This window comes from Perognathus longimembris, chromosome 5 (genome assembly GCF_023159225.1).
Source record: "Perognathus longimembris pacificus isolate PPM17 chromosome 5, ASM2315922v1, whole genome shotgun sequence".
NCBI classification, from domain to species: Eukaryota; Metazoa; Chordata; class Mammalia; order Rodentia; family Heteromyidae; genus Perognathus; species Perognathus longimembris.
The window spans coordinates 40020361-40043882 of record NC_063165.1 but is presented as its reverse complement, the minus strand read 5'-3'; the positions used below and the strand labels follow the sequence as shown (position 1 = coordinate 40043882).

The 23522-nt window shown below is 39.5% G+C and overlaps 1 protein-coding gene across 11 annotated transcripts in view; it reads right to left on the bottom strand.

The window, feature by feature from the left end:
• Window positions 1-3101: 3101 nt before the first annotated feature.
• The window catches only part of Phldb2 (pleckstrin homology like domain family B member 2), a 200623-nt gene continuing 180202 nt past the window's right edge, over window positions 3102-23522 (bottom strand). For 7 of the 11 annotated variants that reach the window (XM_048346584.1, XM_048346585.1, XM_048346579.1 and 4 more), the window contains 7 exons: window positions 22009-22029; window positions 16896-17100; window positions 14058-14148; window positions 12991-13137; window positions 10458-10677; window positions 5478-5563; window positions 3102-4412 (listed from right to left, as the gene is read on the bottom strand). In XM_048346584.1, coding sequence (XP_048202541.1) covers window positions 4272-4412; window positions 5478-5563; window positions 10458-10677; window positions 12991-13137; window positions 14058-14148; window positions 16896-17100; window positions 22009-22029 — 911 coding nt within the window. In that variant the 3' untranslated portion in view covers window positions 3102-4271. The remainder of the gene's footprint in view (window positions 4413-5477; window positions 5564-10457; window positions 10678-12990; window positions 13138-14057; window positions 14149-16895; window positions 17101-22008; window positions 22030-23522) is intronic. The other 4 variants (XM_048346577.1, XM_048346582.1, XM_048346586.1 and 1 more) reach the window with 1 other exon arrangement.

Here is a 23522-nt window from a genome sequence, read left to right as displayed (position 1 = left end):
GCTGTTTGAGCTAAGGTCTCCCAGTATGATTACAGAAAAAGAACAGTTTCATAAGGATATACATTATCATCTACTACAGCATTATTTTTTAGATGGAAACAGAAGAAAAATGGAATGGCAATACAAAAATAATAGAAGAAATTGTAATACAAAAGTTTCTTGGGCCGTGCTTCTCATGTACTCTGAAGTAATTCTTGGGAGCCTCAAGATTCAAACAGTAAAACCTTACTTAGTAATTTATTCCTAAAAAGTTAGTAGTTAGTGGAATGTAATACTTTGTGTAAGCCTCTCCATCACTCTGGTTATAAATTTTGGCTAGTTACCAGAGTTATAGAGGAAAGTTGGACATGGTATGATTTTATGAAACATGCATTTGTGGAAATCTGTTCTTTTGGGCATATTGGAAGAGTGGGAGACATTTTCCCCTTAATGGGAAAAGACTGAATAGATCTTTTTCTTGAGGTGTATAGTGCCTCTTATTTAGGAAGCACATAAAGTAACTGAAGATGATGAGAGGGCTGGGGGATGTGGCCTAGTGGCAAGAGTGCTTGCCTCATATACATGAAGCCCTGGGTTCGATTCCCCAGCACCACATATATAGAAAATGGCCAGAAGTGGCGCTGTGGCTCAAGTGGCAGAGTGCTAGCCTTGAGCAAAAAGAAGCCAGGGACAGTGATCAGGCCCTGAGTCCAAGCCCACAGGACTGGCTAAAGAAAAAAAAAAAAGATGATGAGAGGGTTATCTCATCCCTAGCACTAGCAAGTCTTCCCTCACTTCTCTATTCTTGCACACCAATGAATTGATTAATAGTAACCCTCCTCTGAAAAAAAAATTAAAAAAACTACTAGTCACAGGACCTTTCTTTAGGTTTGTTGGAAAAATTGGTAATCTAGAGACCACATTGAAATCATATCAAAAGAATTTATTAAGAACTCATGACCTGCTTGGTGCCTGTGGCTTGCACCTGTAATCCCACCTACTCAGGAGGCTGAGGTCTGAGGATCGCAGTTCAAAACCAGCCGGGGCAGAAAAATCTGCGAGACTCTTATCTCCAGTTAAACACGAGAAAATCAGAAGTAGAGCTGTGGCTGAAAGTGGTGGAGCACTAGCTTTGGGCAGAAAAAGCTCAGGGACAGGGCCTAGGGCCTGGGTTCAAACCCCACAACCACGAACAAAGGAAAAAATGACCTTTCCGCAAACCCATCTATCATTCTCTCTCTCTCTCTCTGTCTCTCTCTCTCTCTCTTCTGGCTGGTACTGGGGCTCACTTTCATTCTCTCTTGTTTTTTTTTCACTTGTTTGGCTCCTTACCTCTTGAGCCACACCTCTACTTGGGACTTTGTGTTTAATTCGAGATAAGTCTCATGGACTTTACTGCTCAGGCAAGCTTTCAGTCCCTATCCTCAGTTCTCATCCTCCTGAGCTAGGATTACAGGTATTTGTCACCAATTCCTGGATTCTCTCTCCATGCTTAATAGTTTAAAGTGGAGGCAAGTGAAGATGCTTTCGCTGAGAATGATGGGCAGGCAGTAGACCAACTTGTTTCTACTCTGGGCACCAGCTGTCCATGTTTCTTGCATGAACATACAAAGAGTTAAAAACATATTGTTGCAGTTTCTCTTTCTGAAATCTACAGATGGGGGAGTTTAGGGAGACAAATGGGGTTCCCATATGTAAAGAGCTTGATTTCACATTTGCACTATTTTCTCCTTTCTGATATAAAGACAAATATAGTTCTTCCAATCCCTAGTGATAACTATATTACCACAAAAGATGACAAGTAGGGTTTTTTGTTTTGTTTTGTTTTGAAGTTCTGAGACTGGGATTTGAACTTGGTATCTGATTTTGCTCATTGACTGACACTCTACCAACTAGGGTTTTTTGTTGTTGTTGTTATTGTTTTAGTTTATCTCATTTCTAAATAATATGCCAGAATTTACTTCTGTTTTAGCATATGTGAAAAATCATGATTTGAGTATATGACATTCTATACGTGGATTTAACTGATGCTTTTTTGTTGATTAATCCATTTCCCATCCTCTTACAGATATGTAACTTCCAAGGAAGGGAACAGTTTACTTTCAAGTATGAAATCAGGTCCAAATTCAATGTATTTTAATCCAAACTCAGTATATTTCATACACACACTTTAAAAGGTTTAAAACATGCAAAGTGATTAGAATACCCTTACAATTCTACAGAAAAAGTACAGTACAGAAAGGTTGTATCTTTATATCAATCAACAAAATCTTGATATTTCATTTTCTTAGGTCAATACAAGCTTTAAGGGTCATCCCTTGCAAAATCAGATTTTAAAAATATCTTCTACAATCATGACTTTTGTCCTTCATTGTTCAAGTAAAATATTATGAAATCCAGTTGCAAAATCTTACTATAGGCGATGTGTATACATGTATAAAATTACACAGCAACTTAAAAAATAGATTGTACCCAGTCAGGCCTAACAACATTTTATAGACACATCCAATCATTTCACCTTGACCTAGTAAGGAAGGAATCAATGTTTTTTACTTCCATTCATTTGCCATGTTTTCACAAAGAGTGCATTCATACTTACAAACACATGAAACATAAAATCTTGAGTGACATTTGAAAAACCATTATTAAAAAAAAAAGACTTTCCGGAAGTCATTTGTTCAACAGAAATTAATTTAACTCTAAAAAACAAAGACTAATTGTAAAGAAATACATAATAGAAAGTGGCACTGGGGCTCAAGTGGTACAGCACTAGCCTTGAGCTGAAAAGCTCAGGGACAGCACCCAGGTCCAGAGTTCAAGCCCCACAACCGACAAAATAATAAGATGTAATAGAAAATATTAATTTTGATGTTGCTTGCTTGTTATAGGACTACACCATTTCTTTTATTCTTTTTTTTTTTGGCCAGTCCTGGGCCTTGGACTCAGGGCCTGAGCACTGTCCCTGGCTTCTTCCCGCTCAAGGCTAGCACTCTGCCACTTGAGCCACAGCGCCGCTTCTGGCCGTTTTCTGTATATGTGGTGCTGGGGAATCGAACCTAGGGCCTCGTGTATCCGAGGCAGGCACTCTTGCCACTAGGCTATATCCCCAGCCCGGACTACACCATTTCTGAGAACACATATTTTAATGGTTCTGTTCTTGGATGAGAAAAGACATGTGATTTCATAATGTATGTGAGAGTGTGATTGGCAGGTGTGCTTCACAGCAAAGAGAAATCAGACAGTTTAAAGGACACTAGCTATGTCTGCCTTCTTTCTCAGCACCAAAACAGATTAATACCAAATACCTTAAAATTGCATGGTGTACAGAATGTTGTCTAAGATGGCTTTCCCCTACACCCATAACCCTCCCCCCTCCCCCCCCCAAAAGTCCAACCACCTTGAACTCAAAGGCCTCACACTTGGAACGCTTAGCTTTTTCATTCATGGCTATCACTTTACCACTTGAGTTGCACTTCCACATCTGGATTTTTGATGGCTAGTTGTCTGCCTGGGCTCACTTTGAACAGTGATTTTCAGATTTTGGCCTCTTGTGTAGGTAAGCTTACAGACATGGCCCACAGGTGTCTGATTAATCTTCTTCTTACCTAGAAGTGGTTTACTATTCAGGCACAGTAGTAGCTTATGCTGGAGATGACAGAGCAGAGCAATTTCCTGGGCACTTAATGACATCAAAGTATCATTTTAAAATACAGAGTAACACAGTAAAGTTCATTTCTTGAAACTGCTACTGCTAAACAGAAGTCATCCCAAGTCTTTAGTTTTTGGTGCATTATTTGAAAAATTAAGGCAAAATTCCTAAAAAAAAAATCATCCTTCGAGTCCATATTTTATTTATAAAACACTACTTTCTAAGAGAAGGAAAAGCGACAGAAAGAAAGCCACTTGATTACTAATATTGTCAATCCAAGTGATTTAGGTGAGAACATATTCCCATATCTCCAAGTACATATATACAGACATTTTGTAAACTGTTTAGTTGATTTAATCACAATCCACTGATAAAAAATAGGTTATAAGAAATGGTTGTAGAAGTGATGCAGTTTCTCAAAATAGTGTTTCTCATAGGAAAGCTTCAATTCATTTGCTGTTGGTGCTTAAGCTTTGAATTATATGTCCTTTTTTAATAAAAGCCTTCTCAATATGAAAAGAGTTCTGAGTGCATATAATTAAAGGGATGGGGCTGTTGGATCTTCCACCAGGGATTGAATATGGCTTCACTTTTGTTAGAGTTATTGCAGTCTGCCCTGAAGTGGGACTATTGCTTCATTTCACTACAGTAAGAAGTGAGTGTAACCTTCCGCCCCAGTAACAATAACGTCCATCCAGATCCTCATGGCTTCCGGGGATGGGGCTACCATATAATAGATTCTGTCGTGGGTCTTGACGCTGAAGGTGAGTAATGGATTAGGACTCTGAAAAGCAAAGAGGAAAAGAGTGTCCAACAAATATCTTGAAATTCGAATATTAAATAACACAGACATGTTAGTTTCCTTTTCTTTTTTTCCCCAGTCCTGGGGCTTGAACTCAGGGCCTGAGCACTGTTCCTGGCTTCTTTTTGCTCAAGGCTAGCACTCTACCTCTTTAGCCACAGCGCCACTTCTGGCTTTTTCTGTATATGTGGTGCTGAGGAATCGAACCCAGGGCTTCTATGCATGCTAGGCAAGCACTCTACCACTAGGCCACATTCCTAGCCCAAAGTTTCTTTTTTTAATAGGTCTTCACTGATAAATATTTTCATGTAAATACTAGTTTTGATCTACTGTAAGTCCTACCCCTCTGCCCTCAACACTTTTCCCAAGATTGACTATCTCTCTTACCTTTTAGAAAAGAAATATTACCGGGAACTCCCTAATTCTCTTGCTGGCTAGTATGTAAAGCATAGTACCTAGTTCATAAGAGGTATTTAATAAATTGTAGCTGCTACTCTTTGCCTTATAATTATCCTCCTATGGGCACTGTAACCCTAGCTAAAAAGGAGACTGAGGTCTGAGTGCCAGCTCACACAGACAAATCCAAGAGAATCTTATTTCCTGTTTGCCAGCAGAATGTGGGAGGTGGAGGCATGGTTCACGTGATAGAGTGCCAGCCTTGAGCAGAGAAAGCCAAGGGAGAGTGAGAGGCCCTGAGTTCAAGCCCCCAGCACCAACAGAAAAATAAATTAAAATTAAAAGTTCTACTAAATCAAGACCCATTCATAACCACAAGGCAGCTTTTTTTTTTTTTTTTCAAACACTTGTAGATTCATCTGGTAGCATCTCCCAAACTAAATATCCAGACTATTTTCTCATTTCACCAGGACTTTTTTTGGCTTCAGAAAACTCACCCATTAGACTTATTTCAATGTTAATTTCCCAGTGCCATTCTGATCAAATCTGTTATGCCAGAACAGAACATCTAAAGTGCTTAACATCCCAACTAATATTTTGCTAACTTAATTATGCCTTCTAATTGTAGATATTTAGGAAACTGCTGTTTACCTTATTAGCATTCTTGAGGTGGTCATAATACACTTCTTCAATGGCTTGAAAGTATATCACTCCTTTTAATTTAGCTTCATGCTTATCTGCAAAGATAGATGAATGTTAAATACATTATCAGCACTGATAGGCAGGAAATTGTAATTTCATGCTCATCATCATCATTAAAATATTAATCTACGATTTAAATTATCTAGCAGTCAATTAAAAAAAACCCTAGGCTAATGCAGTAGTCCTGTTGTATTTTTTTAAAAAAAGAAACCAAAAACTATGAAATTTCCAGCTCTAAACCCAAAAGAATAGATGACTTTTTCCAAGACTCTTTGGTGAATTATAGCAGGCAAAAGAACACCCAGAAATGGAGCCAGAGACATGGCTCAAGTTGTAGAGAGCCAGTTATAAACAGAGCAACAGAATGGGGCCTAAAATTTAAGCCTTAGTTCAGGTAACAAAAAAACCAAATAAACAAAAAACAAAAAAGTCCACCCAAAACTTCAGATTGGGGCTGGGGATATAGCCTAGTGGCAAGAGTGCCTGCCTCGGATACACGAGGCCCTAGATTCGATTCCCCAGCACCACATATACAGAAAACGGCCAGAAGCGGCGCTGTGGCTCAAGTGGCAGAGTGCTAGCCTTGAGCGGGAAGAAGCCAGGGACAGTGCTCAGGCCCTGAGTCCAAGGCCCAGGACTGGCCAAAAAAAAAAACAAAAAAAAAAAACAACTTCAGATTGTCCAATTAACCTTCAAAATACAAATATTATTGGTACATTGGTACATTATTTTCACACATTCTCTAAGACTGTGTCAGAAAACTATTACAATACTTAGGTCTGATGTAATAAATATTTCCAAGTGTGGTTTTTGGTTGTTGTTTTTTTTCCAGTCCTGGGGACTGGACTCAGGGCCTGAGCACTGAAAGTACAGATTCTACAGCAATAGCCTCCCTTAGTGTTTTTATTTTTATTTTTTGTTTTTTGTTTTTTTGCCATCCCTGGAGCTTGCCTCAGGGCCTGAGCACTGTCCCTGGCTTCGTTTTGCTCAAGGCTAGCACTCTGCCACTTGAGCCACAGTGCCACTTCTGGCCGTTTTCTATATATGTGGTGCTGGAGAATCGAACCCAGGTTCCAAGTGTGTTTTTGATCTATATTTTACTTGTATTTCTTTCCTGTAAAACTGTGTAGCATTCTTGATTTCCCCCATAAAATTGAAACAGAGGTTTGAAATGCCAATAATTATGTCTTCAAATGCAGTATTTTCTATTCCATTTCTAAAGACTTTATCCAGTTTACCACACAAAGCATAAAACAAAACAACCAAACCTTTTAAGCTTTACTACATGGTCATCCTCTTGGTTCTTTTATGATTTAAACTTTGCAAGGATCATAAGGATTATTTTGTTTTGTTTTTGCCAGTCCTGGGCCTTGGACTCAGGGCCTGAGCACTGTCCCTGGCTTCTTTTTGCTCAAGGCTAGCACTCTGCCACTTGAGCCACAGCGCCACTTCTGGCCGTTTTCTGTATATGTGGTGCAGGGGAATCGAACCCAGGGCTTCATGTATAAGAGTCAAGCACTCTTGCCACTAGGCCATATTCCCAGCCCTGCAAGGATCATAAGGAATAGTCAAGAATTGCAAAAGTACAGGGTGCAGAGGCAGCAAAAGAGACTACTGTAACAATAAACGACAGCCCTTTTTGGAAGGTGACTGGTAAAACAAGAAAATTTCAAGGTGCAAATATCCTTTCAAAAATTCCACTTCAAAATTTTGTTGTCTAAGATTACTTTTACAGCCAGGCAATGGCGACTTGGGCCTGTAATCCTTGCTGCTCAAGAGGCTGAAATACCAGTATCTTAAGTTAAAGCCAGACTGGACAAGAAAGTCCATGAGATTCTTATCTCCAATGAATCACTAAAAAGCCAGAAGTGGAGCTATGGCACTAGCCATAGCTAGTGGTAGAGCACTAGCCTTGAGCATATAAGTCCAGACACAACTGAATCTGTATAAACAACTGAGATGTTTCTATATATTCTTAGAAGAAAATAATCTTATTTTGTTTTTGTTTTTTTTGCCAGTCCTGGGCCTTGAACTCAGGGCCTGAGCACTGTCCCTGGCTTCCTTTTTTTTTGCTCAAGGCTAACACTCTGCCACTTGAGCCACAGCGCCACTTGTGGCCATTTTCTATATATGTGGTGCTGGGGAATCCAACCCAGTACTTTAAGTGTACAAGGCAAGCACTCTTGCCACTAGGCCATATTCCTAGCCCAGAAAATAATCTTAAACTGGGCATGGTGGTGGATACCTGCCATCTCAGCACCAGGGAGGCTGAGGCAGGAAGATCTTGGGCTGGAGACCATTCTGGGCTTTATACCGAGTTCCAGCTCAGTATGAATAACTATGAGACATTGTTTCAAAAAAAAACAAAATAAAAAACAATCCTGAGATATGGTTATGTAAAATAGGGTATGAGCAGATTGAATAACTTTGGCCCCAAGCTGCATAAAAGAAAAAAAGTATATATATACATGTATACAGTAGATGCATACACATATATTATAACACAATTATTAATTACATTTATATAATATTGTATATTAGATTATATAACAAACACATTATATTATATGTAATGAAAAACATAAAAATGAATACAGGAAATCTGAAAGAACACTTCAGCCTTGATGGGGGAATAAAGTCAGAATTTCTGTGATAGAAAAGAGATATGACCTTCCACTATATACATTTTCTTATATATTGAATCTTATTTTGTGTAGGTTCTGGGACTTGAACTCAGGGCCTAGGTACTGTCCCTTAGTTTCTTTTGTTCAGGGTTTCTTTTGCTCTATCACTTGAATCATGGCTTTACTTCTAAACACAGACTTTCCTGCCCAGGCTGGCTTCCTAGTATTACAGGCATGAACGAGTAGTGCCTGGCTATATTTTGAATTTTTTTTAACTAAGTGAATTTCCTACTTTTTCCCAATAATGGTTAGAAGCTACTTTGAAAAATAATGGCCTAGAATAATTCCACAGAAAATAGATTTAGTATATTTAATTGCAATGAACTCAGCATCTCCCTAACTTAATGGGCCATGGACCATCATTTTGTGTGTTTGCATTTGCTCTTCCTTGGGAAATATTGCTTCAGTTCATATTCAGAGGAATCCAGCTGGTTTCAGTGACGGAGCAGGTCCGTGTATCTATCAATTACTGGATAAGATTCTGTAGTCATTCATGAGAATACAGTAATACTTTGTGTTCTCCAAACAGGTGTAAACTAAAATCTGGAGATGAAAGTAAATGGCAGTTTCAAGCAGGCAGAAAACTGGAAAACAAAGCTTTTGTTTGCAGGACATTTTGCTGGTTGACAAAGCAGTCTCAAAGCCTTAGAAGAGATCAATAATGCTGCTATGCACTGAGGAAACAATGCCAGTCATTCTGTCTCTCAACAGCATTATCCCTTCCATTTACATACAAGCTTCTGGAGCCTCAGCAGGAGACTCTCCTCAAGAGAATCTTCCCAGTTAATGGATTGCAGGTCAAGGCCACCAGGCTCCAGCACAACACAAAAGCTGTGAGCACAGATAAGGCCATTGACTTTGTAGACAAGCTGAGGGTCTGAGACAGCCTGAGCTGTGCAAGGACTTGGTGGGGACTCATTTGGACCTGAACTTGTTAGTATTTAAAGTGGAAGGGTGGGGTGTGGGGGGTAAGTGCAGCCCCAATGGGTGATGGCCCTGAAGAGAATCAATTGGGCAGCATTTGTCACCTAGGTCTTGCTGGTTAGTTACATGCAAATGATTAAAAAAAAAAACTGATGAAATATAATTTTCACGTGTTATAAGATATCAATAGTCTTTCAGATCCCAATAAATGGTTCGCTATTTAGATAAAATTTTAAAGGAAACCCATTGCTGTAAGGTTGATTTTGGAAAAGGCATTTCCATGGGCCAGACAGACTTAGGTGAGACAAAGGTAGCCACATGGCTGACTGATGACAAAATGAAGTTCACAGAAAAGAAATATATAGAAGAACACGGCAGACTAGTCTGAAGGTCTTTAAAGCTTTTACTATCAACATTTTGGGTGCGATGGTCTTCAGGGTTGGACACAGTGCAACGTTTTGTTTATATATTTGAAAGACCAACTGTAGCTGACAAACCACAATTTACTATCAAGGCCTACTGTCACTCTCAGCCCAAGCAGCTTCATCATAATGGGATTTAAATAGAACATATAGAAACAAATAATAAGTAGTAGAACTCCTCTGGCAATATTTTAATGTGAAAAAATTCCGAATAAATAAAAATGCAAAATTCTGTTTAATACATATATGAACTGTAGTTTATTTCAGCACTTGAATACACTAATCATATTTTTATTTCATCTTATTCTGCTTTTTAAAAATTATCTTTAAGAGGGGGGAGAGGGGAATGAGGGAGGAGGTAATAAACAGTACAGAAATGTACCCAAGGCCTAACGTATGAAACTGTAACCTCTCTGTACATCACTTTGACAATAAATAAGTAGTAAAAAAATTATCTTTAAGTAGTTATATAAAGGGGTTTTAATTCAACGTGTCAGTTTATGTGGACAATGCATCCTGAGCAATTTAATTCATATTGCTTAAACTACCATGATTTTGATTTGGGTAGAAAAGAAATTCCTCATCTTAAACTATATAATCTAAATATAAAATCATGTACATCAATGAAGCTAATAACTCCACTAACTTTTTATGTCCAACCTATTTATACTGAATTTCTATTTCATATATTTCTTTTTTGTGTCTGTTCCCTAGAGTTTGTTTCTATTTTTCTTTCTGGTATGGGTATCTACCATATTGCTCAGACTGGACTCAAGCTGGGCTCAATGATCCTTTTCTCCTAGATTCTCAAATAATAGGGACTATAGGTATAGTGAATTTTAAATGTACTTGCTTTGTAATAAATTTGAACATATCAGCTCAATTTTTTTATCACCCACCTGCATAATATGAAAATGTTCGTTTATTCCGATCAAAAACAAACCACCGTTTTTTCCAAGTTTTAATCTTTCCACCCATTTTGATAAGGAAGCCTCGGCAGGTCTTCTCTGTGATTGACACATGGTAACAGGTGTCAATATTGTGGCCAGCAGTCTCCACGTGGCTGCGCAAATCAAAGTCCTCCTTCCGGACAGGAAGATAGCGTGTCAAAGGACGAGCCTGGAAAAGCGCAAAAGGCATGCCATCTAGAGCTCTCAGGTCACAGATGTTTAGAAGCAGGAACTCACTGTCATTCAGGGAGCTTGTGGTACATGTACCAAGACTAAGAAGCAGATAATTTTGAGTAGCATACTATAGTGTGGGGAGGGGTGGATTAACTCAGGCTTTTGGATTCTATTCCTTAAGATCGGAAAATAAGACCATGGAAAAAAATGCCATTTTGTTCATTTCAGAGAGATACTTAGCATTTGACAAATGCAGGGAACTGAAGCATGAAGCTGTCTGGGTTGTTCCATGCACACAGGACTCTACGACTGGGAAGTGTCCAAGAATTCTCTGACTACAACTTAACCACAGCTCTTCTTAAGTAATTCCAGACTTACATGGTTGACTGAACACTGTTGAATAAGCAGAGACCCCATGAGGGCTCTGAAAGTTGTAAACATTAGCTTTCTATCAGCTCTTGTGATTTTGATAGAAATTGAAGGCAGAGACGTATGTTTTGAAAAAAGAAGCTAAAGTTAGCTGTGGCATCATCATAGCTGGATCTAGTATCATGAGCTGTTCAGGACTGGAAGTCAAACGGATGGACTTGGGTGTCTTTCATTTTGTGAATGGTAAAGGCCAAAATTTGTCTAATTTAAAAACCACATATCACCAAAGGTGTTATTTCTAAGATGTGTTTATTTTATCCTGTAAATAACTCCACCCTTTTGTTCTGGGAAAAATGATCTAATCACCTACTGGAAGGCAAACTTATAATAATCAGTATTAAAACTCTGTGTGTGTGTGTGTGTGTGTGTATGTGTGTGTGTGAGTGTGTGTGTGTGTTGGTTATGGGGCTTGAACTCAGTGCCTGTGTGCTACCTCTGAGCCTCTTTGTGTTCAAAGTTAGTACTCTTTCACTTGATCCACAGAGCAACTTCTGGGTTTTGAGATAAGGGTCTTAATGGGATTTTCCACCCCCCTGGGCTGGCTTTGAATCATGATCCTCAGGTCTCAGCCTCCTGAGTAGCTAGGTTTACAGGAGGGAGCCACTAGGGCCCAGCTTAAAATTGCTTTTTGGTTTGGCTTCTTTAGATACTAAAGAGGCACTGATGACTGTTACCAAAGACTAAGAATTTGGCAGAGGATGGGTTAATGCATGAAATGAACAAGTTTCATGTTCCATTTTTACTCAGTGTTTTACCTGTGGGACTTGATTATAAGCAGGACACACAAAGACAGTCCCCAAGGTCTGTACTGTCAAACAGCCACGAGTAGGAAGGATCATGTGATGATTCCGTTGCCTCTGAGTGTACCAGCTAACTCTGATGAAGCTGATGTGGGCTTCAAATTGTGCCATATTCAACATTTTACTTTTGTTGTTTTAAATAAAAATTTATTTTTTTCTGTTTTGTCTTTAGAAAAACTGTGTATCATGTAGGAAGCTATAGTAACAAGGAGAGACATTACAAATCTATGATGACCAAGATAGGAAATTAAATCAATGAGGGTTTTTCCTGAATTTGCCTTGAGTTTAGCGATTGAGGAAACATGTGGACTGTGGACTGGGGTAGAAAAGGGGACCCCTCTGACAATTCCATGGTTACACAATGGGGAAAAAACCCACCAAAACACTAGCCAACCGATCAAGAAACTGGAGTGGAAGGTAAACATCAATGGCTCAATCTACTCAAGAGGCTGAGATCTAAGGATTGTGGTGTGAAACCAGCCCAGGCAGACTAAGCTGAGAAATTGATTTGCAATTAACCAACAAAGAGATGGAAGTGGAGATATAGTTCAAGTAATAGGCTTGTGCCAAAAAAGCCAAGCAAGAACGTGGGGCCTTGAGTTCAAACCTCAGTACCAGTAGGGACAGGGGGAAGTGAGAAAGAGAAAGGGAGAGGATAAGAGAGAGGAAGACAGAGAGTTAGAAGATAGGGAGGGAATGGGAGAGAGACAGATTTCTACAGCTTAGGCATTGCATTTGTTTACAGCAGCCAATACAGTGACATTTTGAAAGCCATTAAAATATATTCCTTCAAATGTAATTTAGACAAAGAATAAGAAAAAAAGAGTTTCTCTCACCAACAGGCTGCTGTGGGTAGTGTCATTTGATAGCTACCTAGAAGCTGTGAAATACACTCACTCATAACTGAACAGACATTTTTCTTTTAGTCTGCCAGTTGCTAATGGGTCTATAAGGAAGAAGGCCTTAGGGGTGGGTACCTTTGATGGGTATGGAAGACATCCAGACATAGCATGCCTGTCTTCTCTGAAATGACCACTAGGGGGCAAACCACGCTTATGAATTCAAATTAAAAGACAAACCTGTGCCCTTTGTTTCTCCCTTATTTTGACTTCCTTTTCAATTAACTTCTGCCTCTGGCTAGTTTCTTCCTGCAAACGTTTTTCCAGGATTTCTCGGCGCCGTTTTTCTTCTTCCAGAGCTCGTTTTTTGGCTTCCATTTCCCGTTCCTAAAAATTATTATGCACAACAATGATTACTTTAAGACATACTTCAAGGACTCCAACTAATACTCAAATCAAAATTCTCTCTGGATGATTTCTGGTTTGCATTCTAGCCTCTTAGATATATAACAAAAGCTAACAAATCTCATAATTGCCTTGAGCATAGCTTTCCACTACACACGGATGTGCAATGATTATATTTAATTAACACTTCAATATTAGTCTTCAGTGAAGATCTAGCTTATGATTAAATGCCATCATTTTGTACCAGTAACTACAGCCCATTCTTAATTAAAAGCCTCCCAAAGTGTCACCAACACTAGTCATGAAGTTCAGCCTGGTTTAGGACTGTGCTGTTCTACCTGAGGGCCATAGGTCCCTCCAATTCCTGCTGCTGCTCTGCAAAGCTTCTTGGCTGAAGTTTGCAGAGGAAGTACAAGGGAAGTTAGGAGAGGAAAGGAGGTGCCCTTGGGGCAGGATGTAAAGGCATTTAGGGGATTCTTCAGGAAGCTCTGATTTTGCCTTTAAATACAGACAACAATAGCATGGACTTTTAAACTATTAAAATAGTGCAGTTAGCACAAGCTGGGAAGGAAGGGAGAAGGCATAAAGACACACCATTCTTCCCTATTCCTTGGCAAAATCACAAAGCAGCCATCACAGGCAAACTACAGTACAAAACATTCATTTCAGTCTATGTCAACACTACATAGTCTATGCCAACACAATTCTCAAGTGATGGAAAATGGTGAAAAGACTTCAAAAGGCCTGCCTTTACTTTTTAGGAAAGAAAGGAGACTGAGAAAGGCTGAGTGACTTCCAGGTCACTGCACTAGTTCCAGCTCTTAAAGGAGAGGTGTTTTCTGATAGCAGGGCCCAGGCTCCCTATACCAGTGACACAGGCTGGGGTGAAGACACAGGCTTACCCTGGATTCAAGCAGCCGGGTCTTTTCTGCATGAGCCTGTTTCAACAGTCTCTCCATTTCTTCTATCCGGGCGATATTGGAAGTGCTGGCACTGAATCAATAAAAAGGTCTTCTAAGAATATTGGTTCAGACTGGTAAATTCTCTCTGTTTCTCTTAGACAGACAGACAGACACACACACACACACACACACACACAAGAACAACGTAGGTAGATGACAAAATCCAAGCGTACACATTTTAAAGGATGTTACTAGCAAGTCATTGACCTGAAGAGGCAAATTGTAAGTGGCATTGACCTACCACCATTAAGGAGACAAAAATAAGCTAGCAAAACAACACTAGTGTGAATGGCTTTTCTCAGAAATAAGCCAAAATCAAATGCATCCTTCAAGGTCTCACAAGGGTAACCCATGGGAGATATCTATTAGTTTAAAGATCCACAGATTAGACCACCAAGACCCAAAATAAAGTTCGATGCAAATGACACCAGGGTCTGATGTCATTTTATTCTCTTGGGAATGTGTCTCCTCCAGGTCTTTCCATCATGACTTTATACATGTGACCATTTTACTAAACAATGATATAATTGAAAAATGACTCCTGTAAGGAGCCATGGTTAGCACATGACCAGTTTTGTGAGCAGCCCCCACCTACACAAAAGGATTCCGGGGAATCAAAATACATGGTGAAAAAGACCTAAACAAGGAGAAAAGTGCCAGTGGCTGTATTCCTGGCTACTCAGAATGCTGAGATCTGAAGATCAAGATTTGAAGTCAGACTGGGCAGAAGAGTTCAAGTCACTCTTCTCTCTGGTTAATCAGCTAAAAAGGTGGAGGCATGGCTTATGTGGTAGAACATTAGCTGTGAATGGACAAAGCTAAATAAAAAAGAGTGAGGTTCTGAGCTCAAGTCCCAGTTACTGGCACACACACACACACACAGTGTACATAAAAATAAATAAGCAGAGTCTGCTTGATTATAGGTAACCTGATCAAATGAAGGCTAGGGTGATTCAAATCTATAGGAAGACTGTTTTTGAAGAGATGAATGTACAGTAACACAGGACATGTGGGTAATAAAGTCAGTACTGTTGGCCGCATTACAAAGCCCACTCTGGACAACAGGGGCTGTTTTAGGAAGACCGGATTCTTACAAGCTTAACAATGAAGCTGTGCTCCATAATGCATGATCTTATTCTGGCCTATTTTCAGCAAGGTGTTTTCTCCTGAGAAAGAGAAAACAGTGGTTTCTTCTTATCATTTTTATTAGCTATTGGGTGAGGTTCAAAAGGGTGAGTTCTGTTCTCTTTAGCTAACAAGAATTTTTTTTTAAATCTTAGATTTTTGTGCAGGAATCTTACTCTTCTTCCTTGGTAATGCCTGACTTCTTGGATGGAATAGGGATAATTATCATTGGTCTAATGAAGAAAGCTGAAAGTATTATATGGCTGGAGGTCAGATAATATAACAAAATTATATCACAAAGTTATGTATTTGTAGCATCAGATATATATGTCTTAAGTCCACAATGGATTTGGAAATAGTTTGAATTTCACTAAGTTTTAGGTTTAGAAAAATCACAAGGGCTGAGAATGTGGCTTAATGGTAGAGTGCTTGCCTAGCATGCATGAAACCCTGGGTTCAATTCCTCAGTACCACATAGACAGAAAAAAATGGTAGTGGTGCTGTGGCCCAAGTGCTAGAGTGCTAGCCTTGAGCAAAAGAAGCTCAAAGGTAGTGCCCAAACCCCGAGTTCAAGTCCCAGGACTGGTAAAAATAAAAATCTCTGTTCTGCTTAAAATGCTGGGCTGTGTTATAGAATAGTCCTCTAAATGCAATCTGAAGTGAAAGCTACCATTTGTGTTGCCTTTATTAGTGTTGGTCAGCTTTGATCTTGGGCTCTCATACCCTGATATATTAACAAGTATGATCAAAGACACTGAGACCTGAGAGGTGCTGACCCTCTCTCATCAATAAGAAGCCCTAGAGGAGATGGAAGGACGGAAGGCAGCATCTGGCTCTGGTTTTATGATCAGGGGTTGGGACATTCATTGGTAGACCTCCAGAGTGGAGAAACCCTAGGACCTGCTTGGATTTAGATGCAACTTTGGCTCTAATTGCCTAACACTGACTTTGCTTGCCCTAGCATCTGAATGCCAATGTGAACAACTAACGCCTTAAAAAAAATTTTTTTTAATATACAGAATAGCTAACTAAGGCTTTCTTTCTACCCAAGGCACAAGAATGAGGAAACCTCTGAAGATTTGATTCCACTGGAAATGATTTCTTTAATTTAATCAAAAGCAGCACAAATGGAGCTTGGAGTCCACTCACAAGGGTATCTCATTTTTGAAGCATAGCATATCAAATTTCAAGTGTAAAGAAATAAGATAAAGTGGAAAAATGAACCATATAATATCTGATTGGCCAGGTCAAATATGCTTTAAATGACTACACATTATTTTTTTTTTTCCTGACAGTACTGGAGATTGAACTCACGGCCTTATGACTGCTAGCCAAGTTTCTACCACCGGTATCTGCCCTCTGACCTTTTTGTTTTTTTTCAGCGAGGGTCTCTTGCTTTTGCTCAGGCTAGCCTCATACTGCAATCTTCCTACCTCTGCCTCTGGAGTAGTAGGAATTACAGACAAGCTTTACCTTGCCCAGCCAAACAATACCATTTTGAAGTCTTCTTAATGTTCTATCCTCTTCTGAATCCTATCTTGTGTCTTAGAAATTTGGGTTTGTATACATAGATTGTCTCAAATTGATGAGTTCATGTGGGAAGCCAGAGGGGGCTTTTCTAAAGCAGAACTTCCACCCCTCGATAAACCTTACCTAGAGATATTGTCAGGTGAGCAGGCAGAGATGCTGGTCTCCATGCTGTCTGAACTGTCCAGGCTCAGCGTGTCAAAGGCCTGATCTTTGTAGCTGTGATCTGGGTAATGGAAACTATTCAAGTAGACATTTGACTCTGAGGCTGTGCGGTTGTAGAATTCAGATTTCTGCCTCTGTCCGTCACTCATCAGCTGGTGATGATAACCTAAGGAAAGAGTCACACATACTTAAATATGAATACATGATCAGGCTTAGAATCTTGTAAGTCTGCAGACTCAATACAGCAACCAGAAACATTGCATTTGAGGGTTGTTTTTTTTGCCAGTTCTGGGCCTTGGACTCAGGGCCTGAGCAATATCCCTGGCTTCTTTTTGCTCAAGGGTAGCACTCTGCCACTTGAGCCACAGCGCCACTTCTGGCCGTTTTCTATATATGTGGTGCTGGGGAATTGAACCCAGGGCTTCATGTATATGAGGCAAGCACTCTTGCCACTAGGCCATATCCCCAGCCCAAACATCTGCATTTGAAACTGGGGCCTTTGCTCCACTTTGTTTTGAAGCCAAGCAGATCAAAGGAAGCAGCAAGCAAGAGATCTGAAGAAATGGTCTCGTGAGCATCTGTGTGATGGTGGGGACATTTGGCACACTTTTATCCCATTTCTACAACTTAGCAGTTCAACTATGAATAATACAGCAGTACACACCCAAACTCAAAAGAAAATGAACCAGAAACCCAAGGAAAAGCCTTGAATCCGTTCAGAGAGCCACCTCCAAGTGAAGGCAAAATCATGCCGAGAGCAAGCAACAGCCAGTCATAGGTTAACCACTTCTTCAATGTAGTTCACATGTCAGGAGTCAGGAGTGCTCAATCCGGCCATTAAACAGCTAGTGGAGCGTTCTAGTTACAGGAGTTGAGTGAAGTGTGTCTCATATTGTTCTGACTAATTGGTTGGGATCCTGACTGCTTTCATTCTTTCTGACTCTTCCTCTGTCTGCTTGCCTGCCTAGAGCTCTCTGTCTCTCTCCCCCCTCCCCCCGTCCCTCTTTGCTTATCTGTATCTGTCTCTGTCACACTCTCTGTCTCTGTGTCTCTCTCTGTTTCTCTTTCTCTCCCTCCTTCCTCCTTCCCATATTCCTTCCCTCTCTCCTTTCCTCCCCAGCAAATTCTCTACCAATCACTCATTTGAAAGATTCAGCCCTATCTACTCTTCAAAGGGTTGCAATGGTCACCCCTCCTCTGCCTCACTGTGTATCATACAAGTGTCCTTTTCCCATCTTAACAGTCACCTGTTCAATAGCTGGTCATACTGTTTGAAAACATAAACGTCAATAGGATCAAAAGCACTGTAAGTTCAGGCCTTTTCTTTATCCTGGTTCTTTGCAACATTAGGCAATGGGTTTTACCTTGTGGCCTGCTCTCTGATAGCTGATTTAGGCATTACAAATCCAGTTGTCTACTTTTCAGTTTTCTTGTCATATTTTCTTGTCATTCAGAAAGCAGGGCTGATACCCATAAACAAATCCCCTACTAATTGATTTTATTTTCTTTATAATTTACTTCTCCTTGATAAAAGAAATCTTTACCTAAACCAGTCCTATTACCCTGGGAGTTAAAGCCAGGGATATTAAGACTTTACAATTAAACTATTTCAATTTTGCCTCTTCTCTTGTGCTCTATCTACCTTTCCATGAGGCTTTTAATTAGCAATAAAATAGTCAAAAAGCAAGTCAAGGACAGAAGAAGGGAAGTAATTCCAAACAATATATACATATCAATTGCTTCCTCAGCAATTGATTAAATGATGCTTTAACGAAACACTATTGGACCACAATTCCCATAAAGCACTTCTAGCTTCATACAGAGTTTTGTGCCATTAGTGTTTGGAGTGGTTTTAGAAATCTAAGTGAAACTGTGATATTTCAGATGAATGTATTTCTGGAATTAAAGTTTCCTTTATATGATCTGCCATTATAAATTACAAACACATATATGTTAAGGCCACATATCACTTAGCTAAAGTATGATGCAAAATATAAAAGTACATCGGGGGCTGGGAATATGGCCTAGTGGCAAGAATGCTTGCCTCGTATACATCAAGCCCTGGGTTCGATTCCCCAGCACCACCTATATGGAAAATGGCCAGAAGTGGCACTGTGGCTCAAGTGGCAGAGTGCTAGCCTTGAGCAAAAAGAAGCCAGGGACAGTGCTCAGGCCCTGAGCCCAGGACTGGCAAAAAATAACAACAATAACAAAAAACAAAACAACAAAAAACCCCAAAACCAAAACAAAACAAAAGTACAGCGGGAGAGTGGACAGAGTATCATTAGTAGTAATGTAATAGGCCAGCCTAAAAGATGCTTTAGCTTAGACTTGTGAATTAACAGAAAGTTCCCCAACTCTGTTTCTCTGTACTTTGCTGAAGTTTCTTTGCATTCACATTGGGCTTCAGGAAATAGGAAATTCACTGATAAGCATCTGTGTGGAAGGCAAACTTCCCCTTCCACTGGCAAGGTCTTCTTATCTTACAGAAGAGAGCCAGTATTTGGGAAGACCATCTTGATTATGTTGTTACTGCAATAACCTGGTAACAATTGCTCTGGAATGTCTCCAAGGACAAAGTCTGGGATAATGGTCCACTAAGTGACTTTTGTGATTTGGAACTGTTTTGATAATTCATCCCTTTCTCATCCACTCCCTCCAATATTCTCTATTCAAAAGTCAAGGGTGTACCTCAGAAGATGGCTGAGGGTCTACTGAAATGCTGTCTTCCCCTGGCTGCAATGTAAAACAATCGTTCTTCTCTGTTCTTTACTGTCTCTTCTTTATTTGAAAGTGACTTTGGGTTTTGGTTCAATAAAACCATTTCAAGAAATGATTGGTGCAGAAAGCTTACATAAAGCCAGTGTCTTCCTAAGCATTGTGCCTTTTTAAAAAAATAAAGGCAAAATAATTTACTTTTTATAGTTGAACCTTTGAAATTAATTGCTATTTCAAACTGTTTCCAAATACCCATTATGAAGAAAAACACAGAAACTGTTTTTAAAGGTTACATGTGAATATTTCCTTGTGATTTCAAAGCTGTGGCACAGAAAACTTCCACTTTAGGAAGAACTACATGGGGACATTTTCTTGTTCTAATATAAAAAAGAAAAAGAAATCCCTCAAAGATAGTGTAAAGAATTACATCCCAGGCAATGACTTATGTCTGGCCACCACCTCCTCAGCTTTCCACAACAAGGAAAAGCCAGTCCCAGGGGTTAACTAATACTTTCTGAGGAGAGCAGAAAGATAGTGACCACTTTTTTCTTCAAGTAAGTGCATATATGCCCTGCCTCTCAGATCTTCCACAGTGGTGGTTTCTATTTGTTTTGTATTCTTCAAAAAGACCACACAATAAGAAAATGACCTTACGTGAGTGAGACAGCCAACTACAATGAGTGCATCTGTCAGGCTGCACAAGGAAAAGCCCCAATGGGTATGGCAACATACCACACCAACTTACTGTGGGTTGAGGTTTGCCTCTACATCTGTAACAAAGTTCTCATCTTTCTGGTAGCAGGAAAAGCACCTTACATGTCTGAGTAACTTAACTGACAGCACCTGTGGCTAAGGAGCCTATCTATCAAAAGCAGGATTTCCATCTCCCCTAGATCCAATGTGATGGGAGGTTTGCCTTAAGGATCCAAACAAGTAAACTGGAAAAGCATATAACCATCCCCCTGCCTAGCATATCTCTTTCCTAATGATAAATTACAAGATGAGGAGATACAGGATGAGCTATCTAAATCCATCTTCTTCTTTGAAATGGTAAAAAAAAAAAAATCTGGAAAGCTCTTTACAAATGAGTGAAGACTGAAAGAATGAAAGGTATGTCTGGCAAAAGAGAGTCTGGAAGGTTCTCTGCTATTTTTGGTGGGCTTCACCCATCTTACCCACCCGGAACCATTGCCTAATGGTGAAGGTGGCTAGACAGACATGACCACATGCATCCCCACTCCCCCATCTCAAAAACAATAAAGGCAGCAGGTAACAGCTGTCATTTTGAATCCTAAACCCCTATCTTCTGTGAGGGAGGCAGTAAATGCTCTATCCCTACTTTCTCCTATTATACTAAAGTAAACCCTTGCTAAAACGTCCACTGGGAAATACCTATAAATGCATCCCAAGACCTGTGTTCTCGCATTGGAACTGGGAAGCAGAGGGAATGCCTCATCCACCCTCCAGTCACAGCGTAATACCAGGGGCAAGGACCTCACTTCGGCATCCGTGGACTTGCACCCATGTGATTCTGGGCTTTGGGCTCTGCTTGGTCATCCATAGGCACAAGAAATTGCCACAGAGGGAAGAACACAGAAGAACCTGGGATGGAAGCAGGAACTGGATGGAGTTCCAGACAGGAAGCAGCCACAGAACGAGGCCCCCACGCTCATGACTCTGTCAAGGAGGAAGATTTGAAGTCTACTCACAGTTTATTTAGTCCACAAAATTGGCATTATATGGAATACACTTTTCATCTGTAAATCCCAAAGATCTTAGTGGCCAAATAAGGAAGTGGAATGCATCTACTGTTTGGAGTGAGGCAAAAGAAAGGACTTAAAAAAGGAGAGCCTTCCTCTCCTTAAGTCTACTTGGGTTTGGTTTGTATTTTTCTTTATATCAACAGAATAATGTTTAGCAGAATAAAAGCAACTATAAATCTAAAAAGACCTTGAAAATTCTCAATAAATATAGCTGTTTAAGAGAGTAGTTTATAATACTGGTAAAGCAAGACCTCATATCTATAGCTCATCTCCTCGCACTCTACAAACCAAAACCAACTTTCATCCTTGCCTGAGAGAGCCATTAGTTTAGATGCACAAGGTTAACTTATCAGTCTTCTTATTTCTAATGCCAGTCTCTCTATGAATTCTGACTAGTTGGACCCAAAAGGTACTGTGTGCATTAATCACTGTAAGGTATGTAAAATTTTGACAATGTATCCCACTGTATGTCACATGCTTTTCAACAGTTATCTCAGCCTTGATTATAGAAAATGAGATGACTTAAAGTTATAACCTAGGCTTGAGAATGAAACTAACCAGGACTTGTGGCAATTCAGTTTGTCATAGCTCACCTGCGGAGGAATTCATTCTTCCTAATGATAGTCCACAGTGAGTGAAGGCACAGGACAGGCCAGGAATGAAGGAAAATAATGGAGAAAGGGAAAAAGGCACAAGATCAGAAAGGATGATGAGAGGACAGAAAAATATGTAGTACTTCCAACATGCAGTCTCTGATGGTGTTAACATTACCAGAAAAACACAGAAGAATGCTAACAGTTTTACATTCAATCTAAGTTTCAAAAGAATAACTGGAGGAATTTTTTAAATGACCTTATGATACATGCATAGTTAGTTAAAAAAAAGAAACATTTGTTATCAAGGCAACATTTTTACACATATTCATCAACCAGACAATCCAAAGCACTAAAAACAAACTTATGTCTGATAAACAATTCATTTTTTCCTCCAAGCAGATAATAGCAAATCTTTTTAAGAGCCAAGGTTTGAAAAATGCCATTCAGTTATTTGAAGCACAGTCCATGGAATTTTATAACAAGTTTTATTTAACATCCTATATATAACTACCCATCCTCAGTCATAACCATGCTACAGACTCAAGACAGTCATTTAAACTCTTCTTCACTCTGCACTGACTCTTATTAAATAGGTTTAAATGGAAAGAATAAATAGAAGGTTCTTAAATCCTTCCCTCATCTCAGTTGTCCCCCTCCTCACTTATTTCTACCCGGCCTTTGTGAGGGAGGAGCATTCAGTTTTACACTTAGCCTGTGCACACCCCAATGTCTACTCTTCTTATGTAGATACCAATCCTTCTAAGTCCATGTTTTGTATTTCCTGCATGGTGTGACTCTGGCATAGAAACCCAAAACAAGAGAGCCGTGCAGCTGTCGGGAGAACACAAGCAGCTGCACTCAGCATTGTGTTTCTCCCAAATGTGTGACAATATTTTCCATATTATGTAAAAGGAATCATGATTTGACTTAACAAATCTATCATAGTAAAGCATAAAATCTGACCACTTCTTAAAGATGACTCAAAACAATAACCTTTTAATATTTGCTGGAAACAAAAACACCACACAAGGAGGTTGTCATACCTTTCCTGGACTTTCCTGTATTTAACAACAAAGAAAACAAAAAAGGACAAAGATTGCATTCATTCGGAAGTAGTTAACAAGCTACAAAAAAGCCAGTCAGCATTGCAACATCTTTCTGCTTCCAACTCTGCTCTCAAATTTCTTTGTTGGTCTGGCTCATTTTGTCAGTGCTATACAAACAGTGCCGAGGAAGGCTGTACTTACACCATCATCCTTGATGCATCCATTGTGATTAGCAGCAAAAAATGGTGCATGGAAGTTAATTGTGTACATAAGAAGTAAATGAACACATCAATGTTTGAATCAAGGAAAATTGACTAGGTACATTTTTTTCTCCCAAATCTTGAAGTTTTAATTGCATTTGCTATTTGAATGAAAAATGCAAAATACTGCAAAATAATTATAAATGTGTAAATGATTCATTTTACCTAGCTCTAGTGAGACACCTCTAAGGGCTTCATGCAAAAT